This window comes from Pocillopora damicornis, chromosome 11 (assembly GCF_964200805.1).
Source record: "Pocillopora damicornis chromosome 11, jaPocDami1.2, whole genome shotgun sequence".
NCBI classification, from domain to species: domain Eukaryota; kingdom Metazoa; phylum Cnidaria; class Anthozoa; order Scleractinia; family Pocilloporidae; genus Pocillopora; species Pocillopora damicornis.
The window spans coordinates 2,998,784-3,022,500 of NC_142680.1; the positions used below are offsets into that span (position 1 = coordinate 2,998,784).

The window sequence follows — 23,717 nt, forward strand, 5'->3', positions numbered from 1 at the left end:
GATCATTCCTGCACATGAGTGAGCCACAAGCATAACGAGAACAGACAGACATAATCGTCACGACAAAAGAGAGCTTCATTACTAAAATTTCGACGCAAAACACTTTCACTGTAAGTCGCTACTCACTAGGAAACATAACAAACGTCCTTACTGGTGAACGCACAAAAATTGCCTGGTATTTTCCATCCCTACACCAATGCACGGCTGAATGTTTTTACCTGAGACACAAAGTAATCTTACATTTTTTCCGATTTCGACAAATCAGTAGCGTTTACATACAAAAAAGTGTTCCTTTTTTTGATTTCACGAAACAGTTATTTCTGATGATCGTATAGTGGGCTAGGTGACAATCTATGTATTATTTATGTGAATAAAATCTCCTGTTTTTACGCCATCGACGTGCAGAAAAGGGTTTGTTCATGTTTCGTAAAATCGTTCGCCATTTAAATCGCGACAAGTAGTGAAACTAATACTTTAGAAGACAACATGATACATTTAGAGCTAGGAACTAGATTCAAGTTAGCAAAGACCGCTAATCCAAGTGGCAGGTACTCAGCGGGTGGTAGTTGAGGAACTTTTGCATCTGTCCAAAACACGTAACCGTGAAATTACATCACAAAACAATAGCAACTACATACCAATTGTCTCAATTAATTCATTTTTGTGTGAAACTGTTGGTGTAAGAATGGCGGAAAGCTTGGAGGGCGCCCTGGTAAACCCAAGTTTCGGCCAACTGATAACAGGCGCAATCTCTTCTCTTAAAGAAATTATACAAAAAGTGGAACTTCCCTTGCAACAAGCTTTTATATCGGGACTTGTTTTGGGGTTGAAAGAGTTTTTGAATAAGTTGGTTTTCAAGTGCCCTGAACGTTACCATAAATTGTATAGTATGTTGTTCATATTTGCCCCAGTGGTGGTATTCTTCTGTTTCGCGCTGATAATCTCAAGATCATTCTGGAAGATGGTGGCAGGGTGCTGTCGCCTTCCTAGAAATCTTCGTCGAGTAATCTGGCAACGCTCGAGAAGATTTGTGTATCTCAGTACCCTCCCGCCAGTAGTATGGCTTCTATTTGTTCTGTTTGATACGAAGTATTACGTCTGTGCAAAGCTGGGTTCATTAGAGACTCGACTTAACAAAACTACGCCAGATGAACATCCTGAAATCTTAAGCGAGTTCGAAGCTGCTAACACAGAGTCCCAGGTCATTGGATTTATTCTGCTGTCGATCACGATGCTTTTTGCAACGATATCAATCTCCGTCGATCGATGTTGTTCCAAGTCCGACACAGCAATCAAAGATCAACAGGAATATGAACATTATCTGGCCGAAGAAGAAATCAGGTTGTTTAACCAAAAGGTGGAACCTTTAGCAAAAGAACAAGCTAAGGTACACGTCGAAGCTTTGTTTGAGAAATACAGAGAGACAAGTGACAATAAGGAGATGATACGTCAGATATCAAAACACATAGAAGAGGAATTCCCTTGGGCGCCAACCTTCCAATTTTAAATTGGTATACAATGTAAAATCATGTTAACTTTGATATTCGTGATATCGACCTTACAATCAGGGGCAACCTTTACCAAGAACAATTAATTCAACGCCAAAATTCTTACCAGCGAAAGATCACCCGTGGCCACGAGGCATCCAAATGAAGCGCTTTAATCATAGCTCCGCCTAAATTAACATTGAACTCTCGCGACTTTCGCAGCAGTACTGCGATCTGTATTCATAGACAACACTCCAATGCCCCAACGTGACACTAGGTCGCGTTTCTCAAGTCCTCACTCAAACATAACTAGTGATTAATCAGTGAAAGGGGAGCTAAACCAAATGAAATATTTCATTGGCTTGTTTTCGCCAAAGGAAGGTTTTCAGGGCAAGCAACATCAAAATAAAGGAAAATAACCACGCTTTCGCAATTTCAAATTTTTCCCGTCCATATTTCGAAAACAGCCGAGCTTTCGAACTGCGCGTTATTTCATGACGTCTTGTCTGTAACATTGCGCTTTCGTACTTTTTGTGACGTCATATTATGTTCGTTCGTAAAAAGTTTTTTATGTTAACATCACATCAAGAGATAGTGCATAACTCGAACATGCCTAAAACGCCTTTTTGGAGAAGCTCAGCTTTTTTCTCTCCATAGGACAGGTGGTTAAAAAACCTTCTCTCTAGTGCGTTCACAGGGAAAAAAGCTCGGAGAGCTCAGGAAGCTATTTTCATGCTCATCTCGACGACAGACACAGAAAAGGACCTATTAATTATCCACATCCGCAAGCAATAATAACTCAGTTATCCACATCCGCAAGCAATAATAACTCAGTTATCCACATCCGCAAGCAATAATAACTCAGACCGTGATTTTAATACAATGATATAACTTGCTTTCGATAAGAAAAAAGAAAAAAAAAGAAAAAAGAAAAAAACTTCCCGCCTTTAACTGTAATATCTTTCTCTTAATCACCATATGGTTATCATTTTCCTTCCACAAATGTAGATGCTTTTTGTTTCGTCAAATAAATTCTACTGGAAATAACTCCTCCTTAGTAATCTGTGTTTTCGGTTTTGAGGTTTATTTTGTGTACGGACGGTAATGACTCTTAGTCCCCTGATTCAGGAATCAATCATTGGTTATTTTTAGGTATTTGTGAAAACGAAAATGTCTGAGACGATCAACAGTCATCCCTTTACAGAGGAAAAAGAGATCAGTTTCAAGAGGTCAAGTAACACTATTTCGGGTCATTTTGTCATTGTACCATTTGGTCCAAAATGGAAAAATCAATATCAGATGAGATGACCGATTTACATCCATAAACAAACTAATGTAAAATTTTAGAACAATTAGTAGAGAAACATGGGTTAACTTTAACACGGGCTCTCAGGTTTTAGCGTTGGAAACGCACGATTTGTTCAGACAGTCTCGGTTTTTTGGTTTTTTCAACTGCGTCTCTCTATTTGTTTGTTATCTCAAAAAGTTCAAGATAAACGATTTCACGTAACAAGCTTAATATGTTGATATTTTAAATTGATGTAATCCGAACAGCTGATCGGTCTCAAAAAAGCAAAGTAGAACGGTCAATTTTCAATAACGGATATTCTACACTCACGTGTTCGTTCAAAACTCTCATTCATTGTTTTATTTCTATTTTATCCATCAACAAACCTGTTTTAGCGAAAAGGGACATAAATGTAGCTTAGGGAAGTGGCAAAGAGACTTTCGTTTTCATGTTAGGGACTTTCGGGACTGACGTCAAAGTCCGTTTGCGATCGTGGGGAGTTGGGTGGGGCATCTTTTTCTTTCTTTGTTTCATATCCGGTTGGAACATGACCTTACTTAAACAAAGAACCCTTTTCAAACTGACCGAAACTGAAAGTTTCAAAACCTTTCGAAACACTCGCAATATAAATCAACTTTCGCTCGTAGTGTTTGTATTCATTAAGTTAGAGTCTTTCTGTTGACAACGCAGTTTCGTCTGAATCCTTATTTTCGCCTCGTCTTCTCGGACAACATGAACACCTTCCTTCCCTCCTTTACAGGACTATTCAAAAGGTCTCGTCGATCACTGATGTACGGTTCTATAGCAGCTGTGACGATTGGCCTGGAGGGGTTCTTTGAAAGTATCGTGTTTAGCTGTCCTTGTGAAGGACACTTCGCTTACGGACTGGCTTTTTTGTGGGCACCGGCCGTTCTCCTGTTTCTCATTGGAATCCTGGTAGATAGAGACTTATGGAGCCATTTGAGAAGGAATTCTGTCACAAAGAAGGAAACCAAGCCTTTCACCCGCTGCCATCTCAAAGCGCTCTTAACGATAATTGATGTATTAGTGCGAGCATCCATCGCTCCAGTCGCTTGGTTGGTTTTGTCCTTTCTACAGCAGCAATACTATACATGCGCGTTTTTCGGTCCTCCTCTGACCAGTGGATTCACCGCGAGAAATACAACCGAAAAATGCTCTTTTAAACTCGACTTACGCACTAGGTTGCAAGAGGAGCACTACAAAACCCGTAGCCAAATAGCAGGATGGTCTCTAATGCTGGTAGCCATGTCTGTTCTCTTCACCACAATCTTTATTCGTCGATGCGTTCGGAAGGGAAAACATCTTAAAATACCAAGTCTTGATTATTATCACCATGTTGAAGCAAAAGAGGCTTTGGAGCATTATCACAATGAAGCGAAAGAACTTGCCAAAAAGAAAGCAAAGAAGGGGATAGACGAGCTATTTAAAAAGACAGAAACGAAAGAATTTAATTCCCGTCTCCAAAACATTGCAAAAGAAATCCAAGATACATATGGGTGTTTTTTTGTCATACCGCCAGAGAGTCCCACTTACACCTCCCCCGCGACTGCACCAAAGGACTCTCCTGAATTTCCTTCGCAAGCCTCGCCTATTGTGGACCGCAGTCTTGTATCAGATGGATCTGAAGTGAAAAACGAAGGAGAAAAACATGGTCTGTCGTCTGCTACCAACACACCGCGTTTATCCCCCACTTGTCAGACGGCGTATATAAGTTACAAAGGGTACACGAAGCCAGCATTCAACAGACAAAACGCCAGCAGTAGAAGCCAGAAGGAAACAGTGTCCGAAGCCGCTCTTTGAGAAGTCTCTTAGGGGAGGGGAAGGGGAGCGTTGCGTGACACTTCGACGTAATGCTATGGAGGAGACTAAGAGCAAACATTGTCACTCATAATTTAATTCTCTTCCGGTTGATGCAATAGATACAATTAATTGATGTAAATAGATACAGAAATGACGAGATGTATGGAAAGATAAAGAGAGATGGTGGACCAAAACACTCTCCTTGACTCAAAGCTGAAAGTATTTTTCAAATTGTGTTTCGTCAATTTATAGAAGCACACGGATTCATCGAAATTGCGAACTGATCCAAAGGCAAAACGAAAAAGTAAAAAAAATCTCAACTTTCCTTTATATTCGTCTTTGAAAAAGCTTATTTAACGATAAATCTAAAAATAACAAGGTGACGGTATGATGTTGTTCTTTAGCTCTCCTACTTTCCAGATCTTAATATCAACTCTCCATTCCGTCTATCGTACATTTATTGTATTTTGAGTTCTAAGAATTTGGTGTTAAACCAAACAATACTCCCCAGTTAATATTTTTCTTTCACGTTGAAATTTCCCTTTGTTGACTCCTTAGAGTAAAGCTCCAAGTACTTAAGTAAGTAGTAAAACAGAATTTAAGTCACTCTTCATAAACTATTCAGGCAAAATGATTATATTTACATCTTCCAGTTAAGGTCGACACTTTGTTAATAAACTTGAACATTGTAGTAAATCTACTTTGCGTTCAACACCGTCATTTTGTTATAATGTTTCCACGGATTGAGCGGCCAGTCGTGTAAAAACAATTGCATTAGTAACTTGTCCTTTCCAGTGATTCTTTTCTGACCCTGTTTCATCATCTTTTTCACCGTCTTCAACCAAATACTCTGAATAGCAGACTTCCTATCATACAACGGGTCAGCTTTTCTCACACATACAATAAAGAGTTGAGACGCTGGTGACAGCTGAAATTGCAATTCGGGACACTTTCAATTCTGCGTTAAAAGCAATCGGGGATTGCCTTTTTGTTTGTGTCTTTTTTGGGAGTTTAATTTTCTTTTTCAGAACGCTCTGTGATTGGACTAGAAAGCCCTTGCCACCCAATCAATTACTAACATACAAAACTAAAAACGCTTACTTTTCAGTGACTTTCATTTTCCCACTCTTCATAAAGTTTGCTTGTTTCTTCTATGGTTTTTCATCACATCCTTGCGAAATTTTCCCTTCATATGTTTGGTTGTGGCGATTACTGTTGTTTTGGCTTTACAAAACTTAACCATAGCGTCTCTTCATGGGAAAAATATTTTAAACAATTAACATTCAGGAAACTCAGCCAAAATTTGTTCAGCCCTAGAACAATCCCAGCCTCTTCCTTTAAAACAGTCCTGTACAATGTTCACAAACTTTTGAAGAAGTCGCCTTCCATTTGATACAGAATTAAAGTTCCCTGAACAGTTTTCATCCGCATCGCTCGACTCTTTCACAGACTGATCTGTAGTTGTTTCCTTTACAATCTTCCAATGCCAGTAACACAGTTCACCGGAGTACACAAGAGCGAGGAGGTGAGTATCACTAAAGATACCTGAGATCAAAATAAAAACCTTTCAATAGAAGCTTCCAAACATTTTGGAAGTTTGGGTTTATTTAAATGTTTACAATATAAGTACAGCACACATGCGCCAACGGTCTTGACCTGAAATTACCTTAATCGTTGGCTCTTTGCATTGGGTAGCTCTTAAAGGAACCGTTTCGTATTGGTTGTCCTTAAAAGAACATTTTCACGGTTGAAAATATAAAGCTCCGTTCAGATGAGAACAAGCATTCTAGGAGCAGCCTAGCGGTTTCTTGTTTTCTCGTAGTCTTCCCACAGAAAGAGACCTCTTACTGTATTTGTATGTAGTTACTTGGGCGAGATCGTTTTGAAACGAGATAGAATAATACCGAATTTTTTCCGAATGCTTAAAGTTCGAAAATATAAAGTGCTATATATGTTTGGGCGAATTCGTTGTGGTGGAGCTAACTTTCATATGGAGAGTGGGGTGGGGGGAGACAATGTACCCCGAGAAGAGGTGAGACATCAGATTACAGTTTAATCATTTTCTTAATCAGCTATAGCTGATTTATCACTGTGATGGGCTCCTGGTTATAGAAAAGGTTACACCGTAATATCGTTAACATCGTCAAGAGCAAAGAAATTAAGAGACAGTAAACAAATTCAAACGATCACCTTCTTTCAGAAGCTGCATCATGTCTTCATTCTTTGCTGAAACATCTGTCATCGCATCCATCATCAGCGGTGAACGAACACATAACATGGCCTCCAGATATTTGACTCCTGACTCGGCACACTGCAGGGGAGAAGACAGCAAGTAGATATTTGGGAGAAAACAATTATCTCTGCTAAATAAAATTTTGCGAACGTAGACTAACATAGAAGACTGAAAGGATCAAAGGGTAACGAATCAAGGTGCGAGGTTTGTGCATTTAGTTGCCTTTGAGGAGAAAAGAGCTTTGAGTATTGATTAAAAAAAAACCAACGAACAACAAAACAAATAAAACAATTTAAAACAATCAGATGATACCTGTCTGATATGCGTTGTATCAAGCTGCCTTCTTTGCAGATCATTAAACAACGTATGGCAGTACATGTAGAACAGAGCTCCACGCCTCCAAAACAAGCATTCTAGTATTTCTGAGCCTAGAATTTGTCCAGGCTGTGGATAAATTAGAAGCCACACTCCTCAATAACTATATGAAGCACAAAATTATGGACAAACCTCTTAAGCCTTTTTGCCCATTCATTTCTATCTACATTTACATTAGCCAGACCATACATCCAAATCATACTTCACTGATTCCTCTACTTAACCAGAATTCAACCTTCCTTGTCCTAGCTTACTTGTTCTTGATTTTCCTTTCTAAACTGGGTAGAACCAAAAGCCTCATCTGTATCACTTGTCAAGCAGTTACCTATCAAAGCAGCACACTGTACCTCCCCAACATCTTGAAGCAATCCTCAGTTTCCTCATTTGATCAGTGATTTCACTCACTTACCCTCATCTTCAGTTCTGTCTACGTTCACCTTAAACTCCACACTATATTATCCCTTCTCCTCCCCCCTTGTTCTCTTTATCCACATGTTTAATTATTTTTCATGAATGATTCACTAGTTACTTACTTTGTACTCTGATCCAAACATTTCTTTCACCAGCTCCTCAGGCTGGTCCAATTGGCCTTTATAATGAAAAAGAATAACTAGAGATTTATCACACTTTCTCTGAGATGACAGAAATAATGATACATCCAAACCCATCAACATTCCCCCTCTTACCCTGAGACCCCTTTTCCAACTTTCAGTCCCACAGGTGACCACTAAGTAATTTCTCCTTACAATTTCAAACATTTTGTCAAGCAGAATGTTGATGAGAAGAAAGAAAAACACCAGCTAAAAAAGCACTTTTTGATCTAATGCTTTAACACCCAGATCAAATTTTTAATTCTCCTTACAGTCAACCATACAATTCTTATAATGTTAGTTCAGAGAATTTAGTATTGAATCAGCTAATTATCCCCTAATTGATATATTTCTTTATTCTCATAACTTATCTGGCTGATATTGTATTCATATTGTAAGGAGAAATTCTGTCTTGGTCACTCATGGCAGTTAAAGGGTTAACACCAATTTCTCTAGGATTAAGTTACAAGAAATGTATGGCAAACAGTGAGAGGAAAACATTTTGAGATCTTTATGAATGAAAAGATTAACTCCTTCTTCCACAACTTGAGACTTCACCCCAATCTTTATCACTGCTTCCATTGTTCTTAAGTAGCCATCCTTGAAAAAAAAATTTAATCCAAAAAAAGATTGCAGTACCAATTAAATGCCTTATGTCTCCTTTACATCTGTCTTCTGGGAAATCCGCATTTACCAGTCTACACTCCAGAACATATGTTTCGTCAAGAAGAGCCTGAAATCAAATTACTTGTCTCACAATTTCATCCAAGCTCCTCTTATAGAAACATTTAATGCTGTTGTTTAGAAAAGTTTAAAAGATGATAAAAAATTTTAGTCACTTAATCTTTAAGTAAAAGAAATATTGATCTGAACTTGTCAAAAGTATTATTTTTTTACTGTCCTTAAATACCTTCATTGTCACTGTCATTTTCTCATTATTCAAATCCTATTGCACATTATGTTCAATTCTTATATGCAGGATGAATAAAAATTAAGAATGCACTGTTATAACAAAATTTACATCAATACAGAATAGCAACATACCTGTGAGTAATGTTGGAGAACTTTGAAAAGTACTGCCTTTTTCCCAGCTGCAGCTTGACTGTAAATTAGAAGAAGATTTGATTTTCCTTTCAATATGCATTCAATGTTTCTATTAGGAAAAAGCTGTACTGTCAAAAGAATCTCCAGGTGCCCAAAGATTCTTTTCTCAGAAATTTAGGTGCCTAGCACATCAGGGGTTTCATACAAGTTCCCTAAAAATATGGTTACTTGTCACACTCAGGCTTTGCTACAGCACAGCTCTGTAGATGGACACATTCTAACTCAAAACCTGTATTAGGCAGACAGCATAATGAGGAATTTTACAATAATTTTTGTTTTCAAGGCTTTGTATCAGCATGAAGTAAGTTATCACTTTGATGAACCACACAATGCTCTTGAAGGTCATTTTTCTTATATTTTTTCATGAAAACAAAACATGTTTCAGATGAAACATCATCCATCATCAGTTGTATAATGAGAAATAAAATGAAATTATACAATAAATAGTTTAACAAAGTGAGATGTTATCACATTCTGACATTTGATTTTTGCTCTATCTACCCGAAACGCTATCTAAAGGGATCCTGATTACACATTCTCTCCGGCTCAGGATTTAACAATCAATCTACATTGCACAGTACTGAGCAGACTTCTTTTCTTAGGCAAGCACAAGTGAGAGTCCCACAGATGTCTGCTTAACACAAGTTTCACTGTAGATTTTACATATTATCCAGAATTTCATCATCATGCTTACCCTGTTTCCAGGAGTTGAAGGCACATTTTGCACTTGGCCTCTGCTTTTTCTAATAAATATAACTCACCAGCGTCTGCAAATACAACATAAATTATATAGATTATTCCCCTGTTTGATGAAGGCGCTAGTAACCTACAGCGGTAAGTTGACAGGCGCCACGAATCATGCCTTGGATCGATGCATGTTCCACGTTATGAACAAAATAGTGCAAAGACTGACCTGATGTACTCTGTCGGATTTTAATGCATTCTTCATGAAGTGAATTAACTTTTCCTATTAGAGTAACGATAGCAGGATCGACAACTGACTCGCTCTCTGATGTCTCGTTAGCCTCGTCCGCCATATTTCGATTCTTGATGAGCCTGCAGGTAAACAGCAAGCTTGCTCCATTTGGGTACGTCAAGTAAGCACCTGATTGTGTGTTATCAACAACTTCATACCGATATGGCGGCCGCGGTGGAATTTGGCGATCAGGTTTTACAAGTGATCGGCAATCACGAGAAAGATTCCTTCTCGGTCTTCCAGGAGATGAGAAAGCTCGATGAACTATGTGACATCACACTCAGAGTGAACAGAAGGGAAATACGCGCTCATCGAGTTGTTCTGGCAGCTTGTAGTTCGTACTTTCGTGCCATGTTGACCACGGGGTTCCTCGAGAGCAACCTCGGCACGATATCTTTGCAGGATTGCGACGAAACTGCTGTTGAACAACTTGTAGACTTTCTTTACACATGCAAAATGAATCTCAACGAATCAAACGTGGAAAATATCCTTGCAGTGGCGAGCTTATTTCAAATCCAGCTTGTCGTTCAGAAATGTGCAGATTTCCTGGGAACCCTTATTAGGATTGAAAACTGCCTCGGTATTCAGTCGCTGGCGATGCAGTATTCATTGGGAAATCTTGAGTCTAAAGTGAGGAGTTTCATCAGTTGGAATTTCTTAGAAGTGTCGCGGGAGAGTGAATTCGTATTGATTCCTCCTCAGCAACTCAGTAAGATCGTGGAAAGTGATCGCTTGCATGTTAAGATGGAGGAGGACGTGTTTGAGGCTGTTATCAGGTGGTATAAGCATGACAGAGGAGAGAGGATAAAACATTCCGTAAGTTAATTTGTTAAATGTATGCAATATCAATTCTGTGCGAAATTTCTGCCGATCTTCAAACCCTTTAGTAACATTCTGTAGATGAGTCGAACGGAAAGGGGGACGGCCCATGAATGGGGAACCATACTCCCGACAAAGGGCCTGAGTAGCCGGAGATTTTCCTCTCGTGCATCGTTAAGAGACATGAAGTTTTCCATTTGCTTAAGATACCGATCCAGCTTAGGTGACCCTCCCAAAATCTCCACATGTTTCCTTGACAATTTCCCGGAACCCTTTTAATCCCCATAGGCGAAAAGGGCCACTGTGAGAGTTTTACGGAAGAACAAAGCATAACGACCCAGCCAGGGCTTGAATCTAGAGCTATCGATCCGTTGCCTTGTGTACTAACCACTAAGCTTATGCATCTGCATACTAATTAGGAGTCTTGTTGGATACTATTGCAATTCCTCACATTTCTTGTTTCATTTGACCCATTTCAGGTAGAAAATGACTTTGTCTCATTAATTTTCTGCAGGAGATTTTCGAGTTAGTTCGTTTTCCTTGCATGAGCACAGAATATTTGGAAAACGTTGTCTTAAAAGATGAGCTTGTTCTTGGTGAAGAGAATTGGAAGAAGTTCGTAGAGGGTGCCATAACTCTTTTGACTTCTCCACTGAGTGTCAAGAAGAGGGCAGTGACGAGACGAAAATCACCTAATGTACTATACCTGATTGGTGAGTTGTCCTGCAGGATTGAAACATTTGACTTAGAAAGTGGAAGCTGCACGCCCGCAAGTGATATGGCGCAAACTGCAGGATGCGCGGTGGCTGTCAACGAAGACCTGTATGTTGTGCTAGGAGGGGGTACACGCATTGAAAAATACGACCCCAAGCTGAATGCTTGGGTCCAAGTTGGCAATGGGATCAAAGAGAGCGATTTTGATGTATGTGAGAGCATGGGCTCGATTTATGTGGTAGGAGGTGGAAAGCGCGCCAAAAGCTTCAACATTGCTACGCGCGCATGGAGTAAACTTCCAAACATGAGCATGCGTAGAAGCTTTCACAGAGCTGTTGGACTCCTAGGAAAAGTTTTCGCTATTGGTGGAAATACACCCCCAGGGGACAAAACTGTAGCCTCGGTTGAATGTTATAATCCTGCGAGTAACCGTTGGGAATCGGTCGAGCCTATGAACACGGAACGCTTTCGACACGGGGTTGCTGTAGTGAGAAGTAAAATTTACGTCGTTGGCGGATTTGATGTGCGAAAAAGTAGCCTCAAATCAGCAGAAGTGTTTGATCCAGTGGTAAATACTTGGTGTTTTATTGCTCCGATGAATTATCCACACCGTGATTTTGGTGTAGGAGTCACTCACGATATGATGTTTGTCTTTGGAGGTTCAGGCACAAATTGTATTGAGAGTTACGATAGAAACACTGATGATTGGAATGTGGTTGGGAGTCTGGCGACGAGGTGGAATACTTTCCGTTGCGTACTGTGCCCTTTATTTCAATTTTAAAGAAAAAAGTTAAATTCTAACCATTATTATCGTGCTAGTTAAAATCATGAACAAACTTTTTTTTTTTTTTACCGTGGACTGGAAAAGCATTTTTTCAACATTTGCCTGACAAGCCATTTTTTCAAGTCGAAGTTTGAAGATTCCTTCGCCCATGTGGCCTGTAAAAACGAGTGTTAATTCTAACTATAGTTGGTTAAAAATCTAAGGTACTTACGGCCCTGTCTTGAAACTGTCGAACTTTGAATACTAAATATTGAAGTTTTTCCTTTGAGGTTGCAATGTTGTCTCCTGCGAGAAGCTACTGAAGTCCAACTACCCTGCAAAAAGCGATGCCGAAAGCATCATTTGTCAGGTGATGGCGCAATTAAGTTTATGTCACACTGATAGTGTTCTGTGCACTTTAATAACAAAAAAGCGAGTCCTGGAAACTGTTCGTATAGCGAACTCAAACTTGTGTATCTACGAAATTATTATCGTTTCATTTCTTGCAATAAAATCCTTAATAAATTCTGTGTTTTTCTCATATGGATTGTGAGGGTGGTTATCTAAAGGTAAGATTATCAAATTCCGTAGGGTTCGTTGCGTCATCGAAGTCGCCAGGATAGGAGAAAGTTAAAAGGGGAAAGGTTGTATAACTCCGTATAACCCTTTAACTCCCGTGGGTGACGAAGACAGTATTTCTCCCTTCTACATCTATACAATATCGTGCGGACAAGTGATGGGAATGAAGAAAAATATCAATTATGGGATTATTAATTGATCCGATACCAAATTCTCCAAACTAAAATGATGAGAATCGTTTGGCAGATAGTAAGGAGAATTACTGATGAGATCTTGGGAGTAGAAGGGATAAAAAGAGTGCCCTTTTCCTAAAGATATTGTGAAATTGCAAAATCAAACCAATTACAACGGATAACCAGATCAGAAGAACCAATGACAAATAAGATTAATTACGCTACACTGGCCTCAAGAACATTTACACACAAGTGAGCGATTCGGGATTGGTTTTGAAAAGTTTAGTTTAGAACAGCTTGACGTCTGATTGGCTGCGTGTGAGGCTTTAGTGTTGGTCATGTCCGATGTGCAGTGTATATCACTGGCTGAGTTTAATCTACACAGCCATATAGGTGATGTTTAATGCCAACCAATGAAAACCATTTAGTACAAAAGACCTGGTTTAAATCGTGATTGCTGTTTCTAAGGTTACAATAAAAAAGGCTGAGAGACTTAAAACAGGATTGAAAACAGAATTACTGATAGCGTCCCTCTGTTTAAAAAAGCCTTCTAAACTTTAAAACCAATAAAAACTTGAGGTAGTGACACCTTTAACACTAAAAGCAGCTGACAATACTGGCCAACGTGCAAACTTAATAGAAAATTACTAAACCCTGAGGAAGACTGATCACGAGCAAATTGATGTGTTTTGGCTCGGTTTCAGTGGCCCTTCTCGTCACTTTCAAGAAATTAAACTTAATTGTTTCAATTGTTAATAAATGCGAAGGCCATAAGAAGTGTTAGCAACACAAGCCTCAAGCAGAGGTGATGCAGCACTTTTCCGGCGGTGGTTTGTCCCTCTCTAAGAACGTCTTTGACATTTTCAATTGAGCCGTTGTTTGGACGTGGGTTTATTCCAAGAAGTTTGCTCATCAGGGGGTACAGATCCACGGTGTTGAAAGGGTTCACCACTACACCTTCCCTGAAAGCCGGACCGCGGGCGTAAAATATTGAGTAGCTTTTTGATTGGTCAGGTGGCCAGCCATGTGACCCTAGGTCTTTTTTCAAAGTGTCGTTTCGAGAACGTGTTACCACCCAACCAACTTCAGTTTCGATAAGGATCGGAGGAATTCGACGATTATTCTTCCAGTGATACTCATCGGGTATTTCCTCTTTTTTGTAAACTCCACGGACATGAGGTATTGAATTTCTTGTAAGGTTTTGGTAGATGATGTCTGTCATTCCTAGCTTAGGCCAGATGTGGGCTGGTACAGACCCCGTATGTAGCACTGTGTAACTCGAGGGATCGATGTAATCATCTAAGTACACTCGACGACTCGTGGAAGTGTTATCTATTCCGTGATCGCTAATGACTATCAAGTTCACCTTTTGCAGAAAATCGCTTTCATTTAAACGCTTGAGTAAGTATCCAACGGCATTGACATCAACATTTTCCACCATCTGCCTGTACTCCTCTGAGGAAACTCCGTGTGAGTGACCTACCAGGTCGGGCTGTTCAAAATAGAGAGCGATGAAATGCGGTGGTTTGTCCAAACTAAGCCACTCTACCGCCTTATCTACCCGTGCCGACCACGGACCTCTCACGTCGAACACACAGTGGATGTATGGCGCACCTGAGCCAGGTGGAAGAGTTCTATTTCTGTACTTTGGAAGGTCCTTAGAATCGATTGCACCACAATCTATGCCGAAGCAGGTTTCCTTTTCGTAGTATGTGGGTTTGACTGAGTAACTGGTTGTTGCAGGCCAAAAGTACGATGCACTACGTCCTCCTTGTTTTTGCAGACTAAGCCATATTGGCTCTGATGCATTGTAAAACTTGGGATCAAAGTTTGAACAGTCGTAAGCGAAAATAAACTCTTCTTCGTACACAGGATCCCAAAATCTGTTATCCACAATACCGTGACTTTCCGAGTACAGACCAGTGAGAACAGTATGATGATTGGGCCATGTAGAGGTCGGCATAACATTTTTTATGTATTCGGCGTTGACTCCAGTTTGTGCGATGAAGTTTAGATTAGTAGTCTTGGATCGTTGACTCTTCAGTGCTCGCCAATCCATTCCATCCAGTGATACTATTATCAGCGGAGGCTGATTATCCTTGACCTCTGCCACAGCATCGGTGAAAAAAAACGAGAGCCGAAGAATAAACAGTATCAACATCTCCACGTCTTACTTAATACGTGAGTACAAAACGCATCTCTAGAGTCGTGCTCAGTCTAGCATGTAATATGCAAAAAATTTTGGATCTTGATAACCGAAAAAACGTCTAACAAGATATATTTGATTTCGAAACAAAGAAGAATAATCAAAATTGCAAGTAATAGTCTCAAAAAGTGACAGCAAAACTTCACACTGTGATCAAGCTGTTTTGAAATAAGCAATTCCATGGAGGATTGAATTCGGCGCAAATCGGTTATTCTTGATACCTTTTTGCACGTAAGAGACTGCGTCTCATTCTCAGTGTAATTAACTCTGCATGTTCGATGCATAATTGTGTAATGAACATGCGTGTTTTACAGTGCTCTACCAATTAGGCGGCCACGTCTACTTCAGTTTGATTACACCATCTTGTGCTGGAAATACCAAATTATGTGGACAGTTGAAAGTGAATAGTTTACGTGTATTGTTTCAAAAACTTACTTATTAGATAGACATAGAAGAGATGGTAAGTTTTGAGCTCGGTGAAGAATTAAGAAAGATCAGGCATAGTTTGATGCTACACTGGTTTGCAGATTTAATGAATGTAACCGAAGAAGTTACAATTCATAGACCCAACGTTTCGACACTCCTGTCTAGTGCCTTCATCAGGGGTGATCTAAACGCTGCAACAAGAGGTCCTTTTATATGATCACTAATTAGCGGCCTTTTTTCTGACGAGGTGTAAAGAAGCGTCAGGAAGCAGACCGCCATCGTCACGATTTAAAGGAGCGTGGGCGGAGTTAATGTGCTAAGCCTCCAAACAAAGGCGCTGGTGGTAACGCCTTGAAAACAAAGGGAGGTGTAATTTTAGAATTATCCCACCCAATTGTATGGTTGGTTTGGCAAGTATGCTCCGATAAAGCTGAATTTTCCTTTTTGCAAAGAAAAACCGCTTTTTGGTGCTCTTTCTACCGTGTACCAAACTGGCGTTTGGTCTGTCCGATTTATTCGTTGTCACAGTCATTGCAAGGAATAGAATAAATGGCGTCGGTTCGTTGTTCTTTCGTGACAGGATCCTTAGGTATTTGTCGGTGTGGGTGGGTTTACGGTAGATACTTGTCTCTAAATTACCCTGAACCCCTCCGGACACGTTTAAATCAAGAAAGGGCAAATGTCTATCCTTTTCACGTTCAAGGGTGAATTGGATCGACGGCTCTACTGAATTCAAATGCGACAAGAGGCGCTCCGCTTCATTTCCGAAACGTTGGGTCTATGAATTGTAACTTCTTCGGTTACATTCATTAAATCTTCAAACCAGTGTAGCATCAAACTATGTCTGATTGTCCACCTGGTTGCTGTGAACTTTAATATATTAAGAAAGATGTTTTTTTCGTCTTGTCACGAGCGTGGGACAAGAAAAAATTCTGAGTCCCCATAAGGAATCGAACTTCAGACCTTCGGATTTGCGCTTCGATGCTCTACCACTGAGCCACAGAGACTCTTCGGTGAGCGAGGTCTATTACGAAGTTCATATGACACGCGTCCTGGATGACGCGTGTCATATGAACTTCGCAAATCCGAAGGTCTGAGGTTCGATTCCTCATGGGAACTCAGAATTTTTTCTTTGTCCCACGCTCGTGACAAGACGAAGAAACATCTTTCTTAACTCACCTTTTCTAACTAATTATAGTTTTAAAATTTTACCCAATCATTGAAAGTAATATAAACTCCTCATTTTCTCATATCCTTATTCAAAATATTCCATTGAGTTACCACCGAGAAATTAAACATATTTTTTAAAAATTACTTAATTCAAAAGAAATGCTGAACTTTCCTGACTCAAGCCTCGAATTGGGATGACCTTCTGATTGGCCTGATGGGTGGCTGTCTTAGGACAACTGTGACATTTTCCATTAAGCCATTATTTGGACGCGGGTTTATTCCAAGAAGTTTGCTCATTAGGGGGTACAGATCCACGGTGTTGAAAGGGCTAACCACTACACCTTCCCTGAAAGCGGGACCGCGGGCGTAAATATTGAGTAGCTTTTTGATTGGTCAGGTGGCCAGCCATGTGATCCTAACACTACCCCGGAAGATCGCTTCGGGAACGAGCAACCACCCAGCCAACTTCGGTCTCGATATGGATCCGTGGAACTCGTCGATTGTTATTCCATCGATACTTGTCTGGTATGTCGTCTCTTCTGTACACTTTCCGGACATGAGGTATTGGATTTCTTGTAAGGTTTTGATAGGTGATGTCCATCATTCCTGGTTTGGGCCCGATCTGCACTGGTACAGAACCTAGACCTAACAAAGTGTAGCTCGAGGAATCGATGTAATCATTCAGGTACACTCGACGACTGGACGATGATTTATCCATTCCGTGATCGCTAACAACTGTCAAGTTCACCTTTTGAGAAAACCGCTTTCATTTAAACGCTTAAGTAAGTATCCAACAACACCGACATCAACATATTTTATCATTTGTTTGTACTCGCTCGAGAAAGGTCTGTATGCGTGATCTGCCTTATCGGGCTGTTCGTAGTAAAGAGCGATAAAATGCAGGGGGTCGCCCAAACGAAGTTAGTTTCCACTGCCTAAACTTTGGAAGGTTCTTAGAATCGATTGCACTGCAGTTAATCAGACAAGTTTCTCTTTGGTAGTATGTGGGTTTGACTGAGTAACTGGTTGTTGCAGGCCAAAAGTACGATGCACCACGTCCTCCTTGCTTTTGCAGACACAGTCATATTGGCTCTGATGCATTGTAAAACTTGGGATCAAAGTTTGAACAATCATAACCGAAAATGAACTGTTCTCCATAATCCGGATCCCAGAATACATTATCCACAATGCCGTGACTTTCCGGGTATAAACCAGTGAGGATACTCTGATGATTGGGCCATGTAGAAGTAGTGATAACATTTTTGATGTAGTCGGCTCTGACTCCAGTTTGAGCGATGAAGTTCAAATTGGTAGTTTTGGAAAGTTGACCCCTCAAAACTCACCAATCCATTCCATCCAGTGATACTAGTATTAGTGGGTTGGTAATCCTTTACTTCTGCCGCCGCATGCGTTAGTTGGAACAATACCCGGAGAAGAAACAAGAAGAACATGTTTACGGTTTATTTTATATTTTCCACACACTGACGGGTGATATAGCTGTCTTCAGACTTGCACAGCATGTGCTCATATAGTTAAAAACTGGTTAAATGCGGAGAGAATGTGAAAGTGCACAGGATATCTCTGATTGTTTTGTATGTCGAGTTAAACTGTTGAGAGACAGAAATTTTTAGATAGCATGCATTTTCCATTGTTAGCCAAAAATTATCAAGCGCCGAACTGTTATGGTTGAGCTAATCGAGGTAAAGCTCTTTTAGAGTTGGCACATTGCTGCACAAAACAGAGTTATATGGATACAGAATTTCGTATTGCCTTATGTCTTACAAGGGATAAAGAGGATAGATTGTGTGCACATGCACCAACTAAAGGCAAAAGCCAATAACACACCATAACCCTAATGCGGATGGGACAAGGGTGATCAATTTTGGAGACCAACTTAGATAGGTGTAAAAGTTTATTTCTACAATTCTTTGCAACTACTCAAACATAACAGTTTTTTCTCGATGTTTTGCACTGCATGGAGCGGGACGAAACGATTATTTCCAAGCATTTTTCTTTTTATTACAATAAGCATTAAGGAATCAGACGAATTTGGTATGTTTGAGGCGTTTAGCCGTAGGGTGCACGGCACTTTTCAACCATAACACAGTAAAATAAAGGCCTTGTCTGCCTGACTTAAAAAAATATTGTACAAAAATGAAAACTGATATTAGTGAAGAATGTTTGCTCCGATCCTTTAGGGCAAATATCAATAACCCACGTCTTGGAAATTGCTGCAAAGTATTGGAATAAGTCAAAGGCTTAATAAAAATATTCAAGACAGGATGATCAAAATAAATTGGGCCCCTTCAAAACAAACCATGTACATCGATTAAGAACAGACATAGGCGGCAACAGACTGTAGGTTGTTTTAAGGGATCCATACCGTTAACGAGGTGGAGGTTCACAGCCACTTCAGACGACGGCTAATATCAAACCGACCTTGAGAACAAAAGGCGCGTAGCGTTCAGTAAACGTTTATTTACCATTATCTTCTTAAGTTAAGTATTATATGAAAAAAATCAACTGAAGTCCCAGTAAAGAAGAAATAGGCAGTTGTGAAACTGGGCGTTTTATAATTTATAACAATATGAATGGGTTTCACCCAAAACTAATTTTTACTAATATGGTACTTTATGAAAGTTACAAAGTACCAAAACTTACTGAGGTGGTCTGGTCACGCAATCTCTTAGAGCTAAATCACGCTTGGCCACTCCACCTTTCCAATTCTGTAACCTATCCTACTAATAGAAAATGAGCGTTTCTATCAACCAGTCATATTTCCCATAATACCACAGCATGACAGCATTGTAAAAGCTAGCGTGACGAAACGTGACTAAACTCTTATAATAGCGTGACTTCGCCGCCTTGAACTATTTAGAACCGAAAGTGACAATGACCAGGCGAGCTGTAAGAAGTTTGTTTCAAAATTTCTTTAGAGATGTTTACTTGCTGACCCTTTGATATGATCAAACAACACAGATCATTTCAACACAGACTAGCAAAAAATATTTGAAGAATTATACAGCAGGATAAGCTGCCTTGCCTTCACGCATCGTATAAATGCATCTATGCCTCTCTCCAACCAGAAATCTTGATGAGTATTGATCTGTTAGAAATTGGGCTGCAAAGTAATGGTGGGTATCTTGATGTGGGGTTGCATTCCATCCTGGGGGAAATGTCAAGCTTTTGGGGAATTTAAAGCTTCAGAAACTACATGTAGGAAAGAGCTTTGATAGAGGGAGCCACTAAAAAGTCTTAAGAGGCGACCTCTGTAAAAGCGGTCCAGGGCATTTCGCATCGGAATAAAGTTTTCCCTCAAACTTTGCCCAATAATCTACCTTTGGTAGCGAGTAAATAAAACCACATTAGTTTCTGGAAATACGTTAAAATAAAAGTTTTAGAGCTCTCAATAGTCAAAGCTGCAAAAGGCCCTTTTTTGACCGCTTGCGACATCGAAAATTTCAAAAGTTAAAAAGCCCGGTCCTCGTATCACACCGCATGCAGCAAAAGATCTTTTGTATTCTTAGACTGTGTAATATGTATGGTGTATAAAAAGCATTTCAATTTTTATATTCGTTTATTCAGAGGTTCGTCATGATTTATTTAATAACACACGTTAGACAGCTTTCTGAAATTGGTCAAAAGTACTCTTTCTTTCTTGGTTGATATTGCTCAAGTCCAGACCAGACCATTGAAAACTCCGCTTGATTTCTTCTAATAAGATGTTTGGCATAAGAAAAATATAAAAACATCTTGCACTTATTAGTTTTCTTCGCCGTGGTGACTTCAAACTTTTAGCGATTTTGCTAGCGTGACAGCCGATTATGCAAATTAGTTCATTGAGCAAACTCCGACCGTTTTACATAAGTAGCTCAGTAAATCTTAGATTTTGGCCATTTTAAGTTGAAAATATAGCAGGACAGAGCTTTTAGACCACACTGATTGATACTCTAAACATTTTAAAAGGCCAAAATTTGATGAATTTTTCTATCTCGTGGCGAAAGACGTCAACAACAACGTATCGAATATCATAATTTGATTAGCGCTCAGTCAACCTTTTAATGGCAATTTGTTATTTCATAGTTGAGTTCTGACAGCTTACGCTATTCAAACCTGTGTGAACATTTCGGAACCAAACTACAGGATTTTATTTAGTGCAACTGGCGATAACAGCGCACACTAAAATATACCGTGACCAGTGACTCTGTCACGTAATTCAATTGTGTAATTATCCTGAATTACTTCTCCCATCTCGATAAAGCAGCGATAACATCGTCTTTTGGCTCAGAATTCTAGTCGGCAGGAATAAGAGAAAATTTTGTCTGCACACCTGACTTTATGAGAGTTTCTATTCACAACTTTAGAACTTTCTTGTAGAAAAGGACTCCGCGTTTTTAAAGGAAATAAATTATTTCGTTATGTGTCACCTAATTTTTCCAACAATTAGCCATATCTATATTGTAAAGTGCGTAATCCTATTAGCTGTAATTCAATTGCTTCTTTCGGTACTGATTTGCTTTTGATTAATAACACAAAATTCTTGAAGCAGCATTCGCAGTAAGATGTCTTGCTTTCTGTCGCATTCCTTAGAAACTTCGTGCGGAGACTCACGAGGAGTTTCCGGGTTGTTTAATTTACTTCAGTGTACTGACTCAGTAGAGAGTCATCTCTCCTTAATCCATTTGTCAAAAGAGAGTGTCACGGAAGGAGAGCTTATCCTAGCAAGGGCTGGCCTGTTCGATATAGATGACTCAGTTGTGGCAAAAATGTTGGTCTGTGCAAAGCATAGGCACACCTATGGGAAGTTCTGGCGCCAAAGATCAGCGTGCCAGTATCCGACACACCCTGGTAGCGATTCCAAGGGGGCAAAGAGCCGGTATTCTGTCAATTTGGAAATGTCAAAGGCCATTTCTAAGATGTATGGCGTTCTCGTTCAAGTAGGTTCAGGTAGGAACAAGTGATTTAAGATACTGAAGTGGCTGATTTCAACCAATCTCTCCCGTTTTCTCCCCAATCGCTCGTTCGTATATTAATCCACTTTTTCCTACGTCCAGTTATTTGTATTAACTAATGCAACAAGCACAATGCTTCTGTGAAGGAAATGCCATGAGTCTCTTTGGAAGTCTCTTTCTAAGATCAGATGAAGCAGGTTGCTATCACAACAGTAAGCTGGTATCATCCCTACGAGAGCTCGGACATCACCAGGGAATCGAACTCGTGAGGTACGATCATTCTGAGCCGCAGGCTGGAAAAGATATGTGTGACAGGATTTTGTGTCCGTTAAAAGCGTCAATCAGGAGATACTGCAACGAAGACCATGATGTTGTTTCTGCCAAAGACATGTATAACGCATTGAAAGAGAGATCGGTCAAGGGAACGACGGCGTCAGTGTGCATAGTCCAGGAACAGAACTCAACCCTAGAAATTAACAAGATTGCCAATTTCAACAGCTTACACAACTTTGAGTTTACACATGAGGGCCTGCGCGTTTGGAGAGCGTTTAATGTTGGGCCTGGAAAGTTTATTCCATCGAATAAAATTGTAATTTGTCCACAGAAAAAGACGGATCTCGTGGAGGAGATTCCATTCTTCCCCACTACTGCTCGACGAATTGCATCAGCAGGAGAAAGCAATGATGGCAACGACGGTAGTACCTATCAATGCCCTGAGCCTGGTTGCGATGAAGATTTTAAGACCCAGGCCGACCTTGACCTTCATATGAACTTGCTAGTTCATCATGTGAGTCCTGTGCCTGCGAGCATGACTGAAAGTCTTTATGACAAAGTGAAGAGGGAGTGGGTTCATCACTTTCAGTCAATGTCATTAGGGAATGAAATTTCGACTGAACTGGTGGCAATGGCCACAGAACCCTTGACAAATGCTTCACAGCTTCCCATGGGATGGGCTCTTCATAAGAGAAGTGCAAGTGTACGGTTTTCGCAAAATGTCAGGCAGTACTTGACACAGAAATTTAATATTGGACGAGACACTGGCAGAAAACAAGACCCAGAGCAAGTTGCAAAGGATATGCGAACTGCCTGCACTATAGATGGAGAGAGAATGTTCGATAGAGCAGAGTGGTTATCTGGCATACAGATTCAGGGTTTCTTCTCGAGATTGTGCCTTAAAGAGAGATCTAAAATACAACAAGAATCGGATGATGCCACAGACGTAGACGACGAAGACGACGACTTGGTAGAGGCATCTGCGTCTGATGTAGACGAAGAGTGTTTGAGAGAGGCGAGGAACACAATAATGGATGAGATAGGACTGAAACATCCAATCATGTTTGATATCTATGATGTGTGCTCGTTGGCAAGAGAGGGAAGGTTGCCTAGCCTGAAAGTCAAGATACTAAGAGACATGTGCAAACATTTTCATCTCTCATTCAAAATGCGAGATACAAAGGCAGCACTTCTTGCAAAAATGGAGGAAATGATTTCGGAGTGCAGTTGCTATGCAATCTAGTTATGACGTCCACTCGTTAGGCGAATGCGATATTCTTTTTAAAAGAACCCTCCAAAGTTATGAACCGAGACTGTTATGCAGACAGGTGTGACGACAAAATAATATTTGTTCCTGTCTGCTAGATATCCGAGCAATCGCTGCTTTATTTCAACGTGAGAAGTAATTCAGGATAATTACACGATGAAATTACGTGAGAGTCACTGGTCACGGTGTATTTTAGTGTGCGCTGTTATCGCCGGTTACACTAAATAAAATCCTGCTGTTTGGTTCTGGAATGTTCATACAGGTTGAATAACATAGGCTGTCAGAACTCAAATATGAAATAACAGAAGCCAATTTTTTAAAAAAAGATTGCCATTAAAAGGTTGACTGAGCGCTAATCAAATTATGATATTCGATACGTTGTTGTTGACGTCTTTCGTCACGAGATAGAAAGTTTGTCAAATTTTGGCCTCTTAAAATGTTTAGAGTATCAATCAGTGTGATCTAAAAGCTCTGCCCTACTATATTTTCAACTTAAAATGG

General features: G+C 40.0%; 5 protein-coding genes and 1 pseudogene across 8 annotated transcripts; 3 read left to right on the top strand and 3 right to left on the bottom strand.

The window, feature by feature from the left end:
- Positions 1 to 579: 579 nt before the first annotated feature.
- Positions 580 to 2,534, top strand: LOC113676374 (calcium homeostasis modulator protein 5). Its single transcript, XM_027193026.2, has one exon. It carries the CDS (start codon positions 686 to 688, stop codon positions 1,505 to 1,507), a length of 822 nt encoding a protein of 273 aa, XP_027048827.2. The 5' UTR covers positions 580 to 685; the 3' UTR covers positions 1,508 to 2,534.
- An 893-nt stretch (positions 2,535 to 3,427) lies between these two features.
- On the bottom strand, positions 3,428 to 9,967 carry LOC113676372 (RAB7A-interacting MON1-CCZ1 complex subunit 1). 3 transcript variants are annotated; one of them, XR_016181150.1, is made up of 9 exons: positions 9,812 to 9,967; positions 9,593 to 9,665; positions 8,839 to 8,896; positions 8,434 to 8,527; positions 7,738 to 7,793; positions 7,142 to 7,273; positions 6,787 to 6,907; positions 5,698 to 6,141; positions 3,428 to 4,417 (listed from the first exon to the last, which is right to left on the bottom strand). XR_016181150.1 is itself a non-coding variant. In XM_027193025.2 (8 exons), the coding sequence occupies exons 1-8, from the start codon at positions 9,933 to 9,935 to the stop codon at positions 5,873 to 5,875; spliced, it is 927 nt and encodes a 308-aa protein (XP_027048826.2). In that variant the 5' UTR covers positions 9,936 to 9,955; the 3' UTR covers positions 4,675 to 5,872. The 3 variants fall into 3 exon arrangements, 1 of the variants encoding a protein (XP_027048826.2); XR_003446695.2 differs by lacking the exon at positions 3,428 to 4,417 and adding an exon at positions 4,675 to 5,524; XM_027193025.2 differs by lacking the exon at positions 3,428 to 4,417 and having other exon boundaries at positions 4,675 to 6,141; positions 9,812 to 9,955.
- On the top strand, positions 3,508 to 5,296 carry LOC113676371 (calcium homeostasis modulator protein 6). Its single transcript, XM_027193024.2, has one exon. It carries the CDS (start codon positions 3,508 to 3,510, stop codon positions 4,594 to 4,596), a length of 1,089 nt encoding a protein of 362 aa, XP_027048825.2. The 3' UTR covers positions 4,597 to 5,296.
- A 69-nt stretch (positions 9,968 to 10,036) lies between the features above and the next one.
- Positions 10,037 to 12,695, top strand: LOC113676369 (kelch-like protein 20). The gene is made up of 2 exons (XM_027193021.2): positions 10,037 to 10,690; positions 11,208 to 12,695. The coding sequence occupies exons 1-2, from the start codon at positions 10,037 to 10,039 to the stop codon at positions 12,186 to 12,188; spliced, it is 1,635 nt and encodes a 544-aa protein (XP_027048822.2). The 3' UTR covers positions 12,189 to 12,695.
- Positions 12,696 to 13,109: 414 nt separating this feature from the next.
- Positions 13,110 to 15,417, bottom strand: LOC113676370 (bis(5'-adenosyl)-triphosphatase enpp4). The gene has a single exon (XM_027193022.2). It carries the CDS (start codon positions 15,081 to 15,083, stop codon positions 13,668 to 13,670), a length of 1,416 nt encoding a protein of 471 aa, XP_027048823.2. The 5' UTR covers positions 15,084 to 15,417; the 3' UTR covers positions 13,110 to 13,667.
- A 196-nt stretch (positions 15,418 to 15,613) lies between these two features.
- On the bottom strand, positions 15,614 to 19,980 carry LOC149037054 (bis(5'-adenosyl)-triphosphatase enpp4-like; annotated as a pseudogene). Its single transcript, XR_016181149.1, has one exon. The product of XR_016181149.1 is annotated as a bis(5'-adenosyl)-triphosphatase enpp4-like (transcript).
- Between the last annotated feature and the right edge of the window lie 3,737 nt (positions 19,981 to 23,717).